The sequence below is a fragment of the Chroicocephalus ridibundus genome, chromosome 4 (assembly GCF_963924245.1).
Source record: "Chroicocephalus ridibundus chromosome 4, bChrRid1.1, whole genome shotgun sequence".
Taxonomy (NCBI): Eukaryota; Metazoa; Chordata; class Aves; order Charadriiformes; family Laridae; genus Chroicocephalus; species Chroicocephalus ridibundus.
The window spans coordinates 19,637,239-19,649,381 of record NC_086287.1 but is presented as its reverse complement, the minus strand read 5'-3'; the positions used below and the strand labels follow the sequence as shown (position 1 = coordinate 19,649,381).

The following is a 12,143-nucleotide window of genomic DNA, read 5'->3' as shown; positions in this document are numbered from 1 at the left end:
GAGGCAGTTCCCCTGCAGCACAGATAAAGTGAAGAAATGCTAGGTCAGCTTGTGCCCACAGAGCAAGTAAATCTCTAAAAGAGATCATAAAATTACCGACGTTAAATGTCTGTGTAGGATATCCAAGAACTGTCCTACAGCGGAATTTAGATCAGCGTATGACTGAGCTCGCTGGATTTTTTATGGGTATGTGACAGGGTATTAAAGCACTCTGATGCCACCAAGGGACCCTTTTCCAGCAGCATAATTTAGGAGGTGAAGGAATGAATTGTGGTCCACGTTTTGGTAGGACTTGGGCTCCTTTATGCTTTTTGGAAAAACCAACACCTCTGTGCGCATAAAGAATAAGTTAACTTCCCATGTCTGACTGGTGCAATTAAATCCCATTTGTGCAGTGAGGGTGAGAAGTTTGCACTTTGTGGACTAATGTCATTCCTGGTCTGTTGATTGGCATTCCTGTCAATCTCTGGCCTTTTTTGTAAGATATTTTGGATACACTTCTTAAAGGACTCTGCTCTCCTTGCTCTCCTGCCAAAAGTTTTTACTCTAAATAAACCATACATTATGCCTGACCTTGCAATACTTTTTGCTCTAACATTTAGAAGTAGCCATCAAACTAGCAGAGGCAACAAATACTTTTTCTGGAGCTGGGGGAGTGTGCTGATGTGCAATCCAGAGAAAAGCTCTGGACGAGGGCAATAATTGCTTGTTACCAATCAGATGTTATGAAAAAGAAAAATTATTGTTGCACTGTAGGTGTGGGGGGTGGGGGAACCTATATAAAAAAAGGGAATAAGAAGAGGGCAGCTCGCTCTCTCCACATAAAGCAAGAGAGAACTGGATACCTGCCTTGTCTGAAAGACAGGAGGTTGCTGGGTGCTAAACATGAATCACTGAAAGAAAATTGAATGAAGCTCCACCTTTTAGGGACCCTGCCATCAATGTTTTGTTCTCACGCCAAATTCCTGGACTATAAAAATCTGCCTATAAGCCAAGAAAAAAACACTTCCCTGGAAGGATTTTCAAGTTACTGCTTCATGGCAAGATGGAAATAAAAAAGGGGAGGTCATTTTGGATCTTCTGCCTAATTTGGAGTTGTTGCAAAGGCAAAGAACCAGTTCAGATAGGTAAGGAAAAAGTCTAATTCTCAGATTATTTGCTCATGTATTGCTCTTCGCAAGTGACAAATAGAGTTGTCAAATGAAAATGTGCAACATATTCATGTAAGAGCTGTAGGCATGCCAGGTACTGTTTAACATCGTACGTTTTCATCCTTAATGTCAACCATTTAAGTATTTTACTTTTTTTTTTTTTCTTTCAGTAACAGGTAGTTTATCAACTGTTTTTTGTCCTAAGTGACTAATCTTAAACAGGAGACTCTCTGGATGCAGTTTGCATCATAAAAAAGTGGTCACACCCTTTTCAACACATTTAACATATATTCTTTATAGAAGAAGTATGTTACCATAATGCCTGCTAGGCTTGATCGATCAGTATGAAATACTGCATTAGGAGTAATCACATTTTTTGTGGTCTGCTGCACTGTTACCTCCTGGTTTGGTTTTGAATGTCTTAGACTTTTCCCAGTTGCTTAATACACACAACAAACAATTGATGTGACAGTTATTGCTGTCTTAGTATTTCTAGCAGCTCCACTTCCAAGAATAGTCAAACTTTCTCATTTCTCCTTGTTATTGTGTAGAAAAGTGCTAAATTACCCTACTCCACTTTAGTACTGCAAACATCTATGGCAAGTTACAGTCCCTTCAAAAAGCTGTTTCTAAGGACTTCTTGGCACTTGAGTTTGTGTTGCACATTTCTAATAATCAAGATCTGAATTTTTGAGTGTTACCCTGCTGGTTCTTAGGTAGGAATATTTAATAATATTTTAGAGTTCACTGAGTATGTTAATGATTTGTTGATTTGATCTGTGATGGATATTGCTATGTTGATTTTTCCTAAATATGCTACATAAAGAAATTTTCCCATTTTCATTTGTCATTCTTTCAGATGGGCCTAGAAGAAATGCTAAAAGTGTTTTGTAGCAATCATATCTTATTTAATTCAAGGTGATTCATATTGGCTTTGTGCAGCTCAGTGATATGAAAACTACTTTCTGAAGTGATGTCTTATATGCACTTAAAGTATATATTAATACCTTTGACAGAGGTCCAAGACATGAGTTTTGGTTGAGAGGAAAAACAAGTAGCTCTGAGCCGACTACTGAAGCTGGTGGCAGCTTCAGCTGCTGAAATCAGCGGTTGCCATTTTGCTGTACAGTCATGCCACCTGTGATTTCTCCTGGAAGGGACTCAATTCAAGAGTTTGGACCAAAGTCTTGCCTGTCTTAAGAAACAGGATTTCAAAAGTAGAAATGAGATTTAGGCAGCCAGTGTGAGATTCCTCTCACTTCAGTTTAGATAATTGTATCTACAGTGTAAATGCTCAAGGGTGCCATCTACATTGGCACCCTCAGCAACCTTTATAGACAATGGAGAGAAACATGCCCTCTTGGAGTATCTTCTTCCTGTGTAGGTATGTAAGGTAGGGAAGCTGTTACTGTTAACTTCAAAGGAGCCTGGGCTCATCTACTCAAAATGGAGGTATCTCTGTCATGGACTTCAAAAGTTCAGTGAGATTATCTTCCAGGGGTTAACATTTTTGCCCTTGAAAATCTCTTCTTTAAAGTTTTTTTTTTTTTTTTAAAAAGCCAACAACAAACAAAGCACCTCATGTGGGGTGAATTTCTAAGCTCCTCTCCTATGACTCTTTCTTTAGTCCAGGTCTCTACTGTCAGTAGGAGTGAATGTGCCACCTGGGGCAATTTCCACTTTCATACATTTGACCATGTTAAGTTCACTTTTCCTGGAACCTGCACATATGTCTTCGCTTCACACTGCAATGACAGCTATCAGGACTTTAACATCCAAATCAGGCGCAGTGACAAGAATAGCTTCCTGATCTACTTCACTGTCACCATTGATGGAGTGATCTTGGAGGTGAAGGAGACAGGCATCACAGTGAATGGGAACAAGTGAGTAAAGACCATACTGTTGTTTCCTTGTGCAGCAGTTTTATTGTTATTTATTAACAACAGGTAGTCTGTCTAGAAAGTGGTCCTATTCTGCAGAGGTGCAAATGCCTGTGTATGGTATGTTCATAGCACTTTGAAAAGGGTAGTGCAAAGACCCCACCTCATAGTGGTGGAGGAGGCAAGAAGCATGTGAACTACCATCTCCCAGGGATCAACACCATCACGTTAAGCAGAAGACAATGTGAATGCTATCAAAACAGAAGGTATAGGTTTCCTTAATGTCACTCTGATTTGGGAGGGAGGGTTGGAGGGAAGGAGATAAAATCAACAGTTTATTTATAGAAGGTTTTGATTTTGTAGTTTTTTTCCTCAAAACATCATTTCTGTGGTACTAACCCTACTGTTGCATATTGCTGTTCAGGAACAGATGGTCATTTTAGAAAAAATTTTCTGTTTCCAGATAAATTAGTCTAGAAAATTGCACTGCTTTGCAGATCACAGCTTGCCTTGGGGTCTTCTTACACAAAAGACTGAAGTTTCACAAGTCAAAATCCACACCTTTAATTCCAAACTGAAATGAACCAGAAAGCAAACTGGAAACAGAAAAATACTCCTTTACTACATAAGTAAAAAGTCATATGCAACAGTAGCTGAAAATTTGGCATAATTTTAAGGGCAGCCCTCATGAGAAGTGCAGTGAGCAGCATATAAGTATGAAGGGCCAAGGCAAGCTTTGACTCTGGGAAAAATCCTCACAATCTTGTTGGAGAGAAAATTGCAAGCATATGGGCTGTCTTTTCTTGACAGCCTTCTAGAAACAACCAAATATAGAATAGCATCACTCACTTGTAATTATAGTAGCGAAGCCCAGATGTATATTCTAAATCAAAGGGGCAAGTAATCTCCTATCTTTTAGCCATTTTCTGATTTTCTAAGTTTTTCAGGAGAATGAAAAAGTAACGTAGGTCTGAATCACATCAGTACACAAGTAACAGAATAGACCTCTTTTCACACCTCTGTGAATACCAGATGTCAAGGATAGCCTGGAAGGATGATAAGAACCTGCAGTATCCTCATGTGGAGGGCTATTTTCCCAGTATTGTGATCTTGCTGCTTGTAAACTTTTGGGTTACGTCTTCAGGATACATAAATAAGCAGAGCTGCATTGGTATCAGTCGCGCGGCTAATGTAGTATTGACACACTCATGACCAAAATACATTGTGTTGTGGATTAAGGTTGGTAAAAGGTCACATACCTAAGATCACTGGACAAGGTGATCATACATAAATTTAATGCATTGTGTGAACAAAGGCTGACCTTGAAAAGAATGTCGCCATGGCTTATTTAGCTCCTTTTGACTTTAGTGTTTCTTTCTATATCTCTGAGAGGATTTGATCAGTCTTTTTTTTAATGCAATCTGTTTTGTTCCCTCTAATTTCCAGGATCCCCATGCCCTTCAGCTTGAAGAGCATCCTGATTGAGGACACCTGTGCTTACTTCCAAGTCACTTCCAAGCTGGGCCTGACACTCAAGTGGAACTGGGCTGACACTCTCCTAGTATGAACAGCCAGTTAGTTGTTTTTCTCTTGGTGAACCTCATCAATGATGAAAAGCAGAGCTGGATGCAGGCACTGTGTTGATATAAGACATTGTGGGGCAGAGGTATCACCGTATCCATAAGCTAATAGCGACATACCAAACTAGGTAATACTAGGAGCTTGGAGTCACAACCCCCAAACCTTCCAAGCTAATATTATGTGAAAAAAGGTGCCACTGTTAACCCTGAAGATGGTGCCTCTGTAGTTATCTGCTTCCCCCATGGGGCAGAGGCAGCAGCACAGCTAGTCCTTCCAGCTCTGACTTGTTAATTACCTTCTGTCTCGATGCACATCTTGTGTGGGAAACTAATCTCTCTGGCCAGTTCAGACGTTGGCCTCTCTCATTCCAAAGCCTTGCTATGTGGGAGTTCCCCTCTATACATCCATTCCAAAATAGGCTCTTCTGCAACAGTGTATTTACACTTCTGGGTGTGAACACTTATCCTCCACAGTCAGGACTGAGATTAAAGAAATGAAAATTATATGTCATGTTTTGCAGTTCAGAGAGACAGAGAGAAGATAGAAGGTGAATAGAGGGGAAAAAAATCAGGAGGCAATCAAGCGGTATTCAAATTCTGATTTAATGAATTATTTACTTCCCCCCTTCCCCTGTACTAATTAATACCTGAAACATTACAGGCACCACCTGTAGGACGGACCCAATTTTAGGGTGACACACTTGTTCGAAAAGTACCACCTTTTTTTGGTGGACCTGAGTGATGCCAGTACTAGCCTTGAAGCATGTAGGAGTGATTAGGTGCAATAGTTCTATCTAGCAAGGCAATAGTATGCTAACCTGGCTCTTTATCACCCCTGAGTATGGGCAGAACAAGTTACACTGGACAGACCCACCCATATAAATGTTATTAAGTTTTCCATTTAGCCTAGGGACTAGAAACCCTTAGATAGGGATAAAAGCTGACCAGAAGCTGCTTCTTCACAGTATCAAGCATCGGAGCACAGTTATCTGACCTGCCCAGGGTGGAGCTGTGGTACCTTGCAAGGGGTACCACATATATATATATGCCAGTGTCTCTATACTGGGAAACACTGGTCCAAGGATTAGTCCAGTATTCATCATTCTTTAGTTAACTGTTTAGTAGGTAGGAATGACAACTGCTAGATGGTTACCTTCCTGTTTAAATGCAGCCTGTCTGCAGCTAAGTTTTATGGCAGGTTTGTAATAGAAAAAAGACTGCTACAAATTGGTAATGAGCATTTCTGCTCATCTGTAACTTTGTACCATGTGCTGTTGATGGGGAGAAAAGCCTTTAAACTCTGGGTTTCCTCTTTGCTTTTGTTTTGTAGCTGGACCTGGAAGAAACATATAAAGAGAAAATATGTGGTCTGTGCGGAAACTATGATGGTAGTGAGAAGAATGATTTGATTTTGGATGGTAGGCCATGAATACAGCATATTCCACGTAGAACAGAACTGTTAATACATGACACAAAACTTTGTATTGGTTTTCTCTAAGCAGGGTTTCAGATTTCATGACAGACACTCTGAAATACATGAACATTTCTATATACAGGAGATGTATTTTATTTAAACATAGGGATGATTTGGGTTCCTCTGCTGTTTGCGTACTTGCAAGACTCTCAAACATCTTTGATCCAAATTAATTGCCTGGCTATCATGCAGCAACATTGCCAGGTTCCCCACTGACAGTAGCAAATTTAAAGGAACCTGTGGTTTCAAATGAGGCACGAATGCGTTTTCTGTCCTTCCATTTTCATCATTTTACAGTTGGATATCAAGTGTGATTATTTTTGCCTCTGTAATGAAATGAAATCATCATCACTGAGCCAGGGAGATTTCACTGAGCATCTTTACAAAAACGTGGTGCCATCCACTGACATCTTCAGATATTGCACTGAACTGGAAAGAGGTCAACATAGCAAACAGCTGAGACTCCAGTCCTGCATCAGGTTATACGAGTGGAAAGAAACCGGCATCCTGAGGTATTAGCTGCAGGACTGAAGCCAAAGTTACAACACCATCCCTTCATGTAATACCTGGGCGTCTTAAGTCACCAGAAAAATGTTGTTGTTTACCGTACCCACTCAGAAAGAATCCTGAGATTTGATCAAAAACTTGTAGTGGTAGATTTGGTATTCATTTTCATATTTCATATTAAGCTTTTCAGCTGCATCTTAGTCACGTTTCTGCGCTTCACTCCACAAACACAATAAGTAAAATCTAAAACTGGATCAATTTTTTCTGAAGAAACAGTTTCCTACTGAGAAGCATTGCTCTAAGAAAAACAGTCTCTTCTTTTATGCATCTGGTTCCACAGATAACAGGTTCCTACACCTGGGGACGAGGTGGCCTCCCACGTCCCTCCTTTCTGCTCTGAACACATCTGTCTCTCTGGGCTCAGCAGGGAGCAGTCAGTCTGCCTGCATAGGCTAAGATCCACTGCATATAAAAGTCCAAAATTTCTTTTCTCTTGAGGAAAAAAATGATCAGGACAAAAATCCCATTTCTTCTTGAAACTTTATTCTTTGTATTCTTTAATGTCATTTGAGATCTTTGGCAAATCACATGGCTCTGAGAGCTCAGGGCTTTAGATGGGCTTCTGTTTCCAGAAAAGTTAGTGGTAAAGCACCTGAAAACAATGCTTTTGTGGAAGTCCTTCTCTCAGGCCAGTCCCTTAACTAAGGGACTGAGCCAGTATAGGAGAATAGACCTGGTCATAAATCCATCTATTAAACCTTTCAAAAAAAAAAAAAAAGAAAGAAAATCAGAGAATGCAATGGCATTTTATGCATATTCTCCATAAAAATTTATAAATTTCAAACTTTGTCTGAAAGATTTCTCACAGCCAGGATCAAGTTTCTGGTAATGCTTTGGGAAAATATATCCCTCTAACTAGTGTGTTGGTTACATACATGCACTGTGTGCCTGTCTTCCTCCTGCTCCCTCTTCCCATGTTCTCTAGCATGTAAAAAGTAATCGATTTCCAGATGATTACAAGCATATGCAACTAAGGCTGTACTTCAGGTTGTGATAGTCGAAGGCAAACTACAATGTATGACCATTACACATGCAAATGCAAAACTCTCTAAGCTCAAATACACTCATAATGAACAGTTTTTAGAAGTGATGAGGTGCAATAGAAAGGTCAAGAGTCTCATGTGATTATAAATGCCCAGGCTGACAGCAAGCCTTGATACAAGCGTGCCAGATTCCTGGCTGTAGCTCAACAGAAGTTATATCGGGCTGTCATCTCTATAATATGGATGCTGTGGCTAAATTTGGACATTTGGTGAGGAGCATACTGCCTTACAGCCCAAAGATTAAGTGCATCGAAAGAATTGCAGGAAATTACTCAGATGCATCTGGGGATTTTGCAGGGTATAAAATGCATCCGAGGCAGTTTGGGAACTTCCACAAAGTAGAGGATCCATCAGAAAAGTGTGCTGATGTGAGTCCAGATGACCACACTGGAAGACATCCTCGGAGAGAAGACAATAGATGCAGTAAATATGTAAGTATGTGTGGCCAAGAAGTATAAACCCTCCTGAACTACATCCCTGGAGAGATTGTGTTGAAACAAGTATTAATTGTAGAGCATGCACTGAACTGAATTTTTTGGAGTCTACCCATGATTCTGATCAAAAAGTTGATCTTGTAGCTGAAAGAATATCCTGTTATAGTGTTAAACTAATAGATAGTTGGAAAATGCACAATTGAATGCCATCTTCCAGTCCAAGCAAAAGGATCTCATGACAGAAAGTTGGACTGAAAAATCTCCTGAGGTCCCTTCCAACCTGAATTATCCTGTGATCCTGGAATTGTGTCATCAAAAATTGGGATGCACATCCATAAACCTGAAAGTTGGTAAAATGTCAAGTATTGGGGTTTTTTTCCATATTTTTTTTTTGCACAGAAAAAAAAATGCAAGAAACTTATGTCCCGTTTTGGAAACTGCTCCAAAGTGGTTGCGTTTGATGACTACATAGAGACCTGTGCTGAAGATATGTGCCACTGTGCAGTTAATTCTTCTCACTCTGATTTGGTTTCCAGCTGCATATGCAGCACTTTAAACCAGTACTCTCGTGACTGTGTCCTCAGGAAGGGAGACCCTGGGGAATGGAGAACCAAAGAACTTTGCTGTAAGTAACCACTGCTCTGGAGATTTCTTTCAGGTTAGACATATATGCCTGTATTCTGGCCCCAGCAGAGCAAAGCTAGAAGCTCTGTTAACTACTGTGAATCAATCTGTAGAAGTACTTCAACAGAAACTTTGTTAATGGAAAAGCTTCTACAAATTTAACTTGATTTTGCTCCTTAAATTAAACTATGTCTTAATATTGTCCCCCTCCTCCTTATGACTGTTTTCTCCAGTTCTTATTTGAATTTTACCATGCACAGTTAACTCATAAATAGCATTGTTTTAAATGTTGACATCTCATTGTAAGAAGTCACTGAGAAATCTAATGTGTTTGCCCTTAGCTTATCCTGTGCTTTCATACTCAACTGTCACAGCTACCAGGCAGGAAATCATTCTAAATCCAGGGGGAAGGCTACAGGTAGTTCTCCCAAACTGCCAGTGTGGATTGGGATAGAAAATTAATGCCAGAATGACTGATGCTTCAGACAAAAAGAAACTATTATGAAAATATAGTAAATATTTATTTATTTATTTATTTATAAATATATAAATAAACTATAAATTATTCTGGTGTCTTTTGCTTGTATCATGACTTCAGCCAACCTTGAGCTAGTAAAATAATGTGAAATAACTCATTTTTCCCAGCAGTACTGTTTTCTCCAAAGATGAAGTAAAAGTGACCATAAAAATTTCATTAGAGGTCAACCAAACAAACATGACACTTCTAGATGGAAAGTTTTGCAAACAAGATATGGGGGAAAGGAGGAAGAAGGGGTTGGGTGACGATACAATGATTTGAGAAGTCTTATAAATACATCATTAACATACCCCATTTTCATTTGGTCTTGCAGATCAGGAATGCCCAAACAACATGGAGTACATGGAATGTGGAAACTCCTGTGCTGACACATGCACTGACCCAGAGAGGAGCAAGATTTGTAAAGCTCCGTGTACAGATGGTTGTTTTTGTCCTCCTGGTAAGGCAGTTCACTTACTCCAATGGGTCGTGCATATCAAGGGAAAAGAGGGAGGTTGTTTCCTTTCAGTTAGTGGCAATTCTTTTCTTTAACATTTTACACTAAAAACCAATGAATAAACTGTTTCTTCTAGCATAATTTAACAACTTCTTGGAAGAACCAGGTCTCTAAAGATTCAAGATCCTGACACTGGTGTAAGGGGCAGATTTCTAAGGCCTAGACGGAAAAAAATGGTACAGACATGGAAGAAGACGAGGTGTTCTCTAGATAGTAAGAATGCAGGTGAAGATGTCCGGTGACATGCCTCCCTGTTACGAGGATAGATCTTGCTGTAGCTAGTCACATGTAATATAAATGCATTGCCAGGTATGTGCATGTGTAAGTTTGCACATGAAGTAGAGGCTAAGATGAGGGTCTGATTTATGTTAGATTCGCTATTAGAAAAGGATGAAAGTTGGCTCACGTCCTTGTAATCGGGCACTTGATAATCCTATTTACAGTAACAAATTCCAGTAACATGGAGAGATATTCTTTGGGGTTTGCATTGCTTTCATTTAAGCTCTAGTAAGAAATGTTTCCTGTCCATTAACACCTGAAAGGGCCTGGTGTGGTGTTTTCCTTAAAACATATCCCATTCATTCACAGAAATGCTGAATACTCCAGAGTTTTTTCCTTACTCTAATCTTCCTTGATGGTGTTTCTCAGACTCACCAAAGGAGTATTAACTACCCAATGTGTCTGAACAGGAACTATCCTTGATGACCTCGGTGGCAAAAAATGCATCCCCAGAGACAGCTGCCCCTGTATGTTTCAAGGCAAAGTCTACTCATCTGGAGGGACTTACTCCACTCCCTGCCAAAACTGGTACTGTTACGAACTTGACTGCACTGACAAGGCAGAGTCATTTATTTCAGAGCGTCGATGAGTTGCATTGTGTTCCTTTCTTCTTTTTTTTCCCTATTCCTAACATTTGTCTTAAATATTAAAAAAAACCTGAGTCTAAAGTTCAACAGTAGAGGAAAACTTAGAGGTAGTCCTCAACCTCACGTAGTTATCACCCTCGCTTAGAACTGCCAGCAAAAGAGTAATACCTTGCCAGGCAAGGAGTTAATGAGTTACATTTCCAACCACCTCTAGATCTACAAAAGGCTGCTTCAAGGCCTCTATCTCAAAAGTCCTGATCCTTGAGAACGATTTGATTTAGGAAAAAACCCTGTAGCTCGAACCCATTTCCACTCTGCACTAGTAAAAGGTGATAAGACCTCAGGTACATTTTTATCAAAACAGTTTTATTTCTTACTCTGGTATCTATCTAGTGAATGAACAGTCATATGTGTTATTTGAGCTCCTGTAACAGCATTTTTTCTTGACCATAGGCCTAACCTTTACTATAGGGAGGAATGAAATATGCTGTGGTGCATGGTGGGGTAAGCCAGATGTTCTGCAAACCCCTTTGGATTGAATATTTCCTGCATTTTGAGGAAATAACTCTTCAAAACCTGCAATTCTGTGGAACTGAACTTCATGGGCTCTGGATGCTCCCCATCTAGCCACATCCTCACTTACTCCTCACAAAGCCTGAGCTAATGTGGCTGCGCCGTTTTCTTCTTGTGTGCACAGCTCTAAGAATTTTAACTCCTCATTATCTCAGGTCCTCCACAATTAGTTACTGAAATGTTGCATCAGCAACTTGCTGAACAGTTACATCGGTAGCACAAAATATTGCAAGATCTTGCTCGACAAGGTTCGTTCTTTCTTTAAAAAGTCAAGTAAACAATTTAGGCCCTGAAAAATACTTCTTGCTTGACCAACTCAGTGTCTCTCTGAAGGAGCTAGTTTGAAGTCCAGTGCAGTTAAATGTCTCATTGAGAGGCATTCATTCACATTTTAAGGGCCTAATATAAAGTCTTCCTCCTACAGGAATTTAATAAGCAGCCAAACAACAAGCTAAAAAGACCAAGAGGGTGTCATCTGTGCAGTTTCAGATGCAGATGTTATCTCACCTTTGCTCCTTTAAAGCTATGTTTATTCTAACTGCTCCTTTTCGGGTTTTGTACAGTACTTGCAAAGGAGGCCACTGGAACTGTATCTCTCTGCCCTGTTCTGGAAGTTGCAATATAGATGGAGGATTCCATATAACAACGTTCGATAATAAAAGATTCAATTTTCATGGCAACTGCCATTATGTCTTAGCTAAGGTATGAACAATATCCCATTTCACTCCTAAATCTCTTGAGTAGCATGAGGCATTAAGCTGTGCTGGACCTTTATATAGCTTAATTTAATTAAATGGCACCAGTCCAGCAAAGCACTTCAACACAGGCTCAGTCTTGAAACACCATAAATTTTTCCATTTGAAATGGATTGCAAGTCAATTTCTTGATGCTTAGCATCAAAGTTGTGCAGCTTCAAT

At 39.8% G+C, this 12,143-nt stretch overlaps 1 protein-coding gene across 3 annotated transcripts in view; it reads left to right on the top strand.

Annotated features, from left to right (window-relative positions):
- The window catches only part of LOC134514529 (mucin-5B), a 53,145-nt gene that overhangs the window by 6,122 nt on the left and 34,880 nt on the right, over window positions 1-12,143 (top strand). For all 3 annotated transcript variants that reach the window (XM_063332457.1, XM_063332458.1, XM_063332456.1), the window contains exons 2-10: window positions 928-1,127; window positions 2,779-3,034; window positions 4,478-4,592; window positions 5,942-6,029; window positions 7,993-8,126; window positions 8,529-8,754; window positions 9,605-9,730; window positions 10,477-10,594; window positions 11,790-11,928. In XM_063332457.1, coding sequence (XP_063188527.1) covers window positions 1,046-1,127; window positions 2,779-3,034; window positions 4,478-4,592; window positions 5,942-6,029; window positions 7,993-8,126; window positions 8,529-8,754; window positions 9,605-9,730; window positions 10,477-10,594; window positions 11,790-11,928 — 1,284 coding nt within the window. In that variant the 5' untranslated portion in view covers window positions 928-1,045. The remainder of the gene's footprint in view (window positions 1-927; window positions 1,128-2,778; window positions 3,035-4,477; window positions 4,593-5,941; window positions 6,030-7,992; window positions 8,127-8,528; window positions 8,755-9,604; window positions 9,731-10,476; window positions 10,595-11,789; window positions 11,929-12,143) is intronic.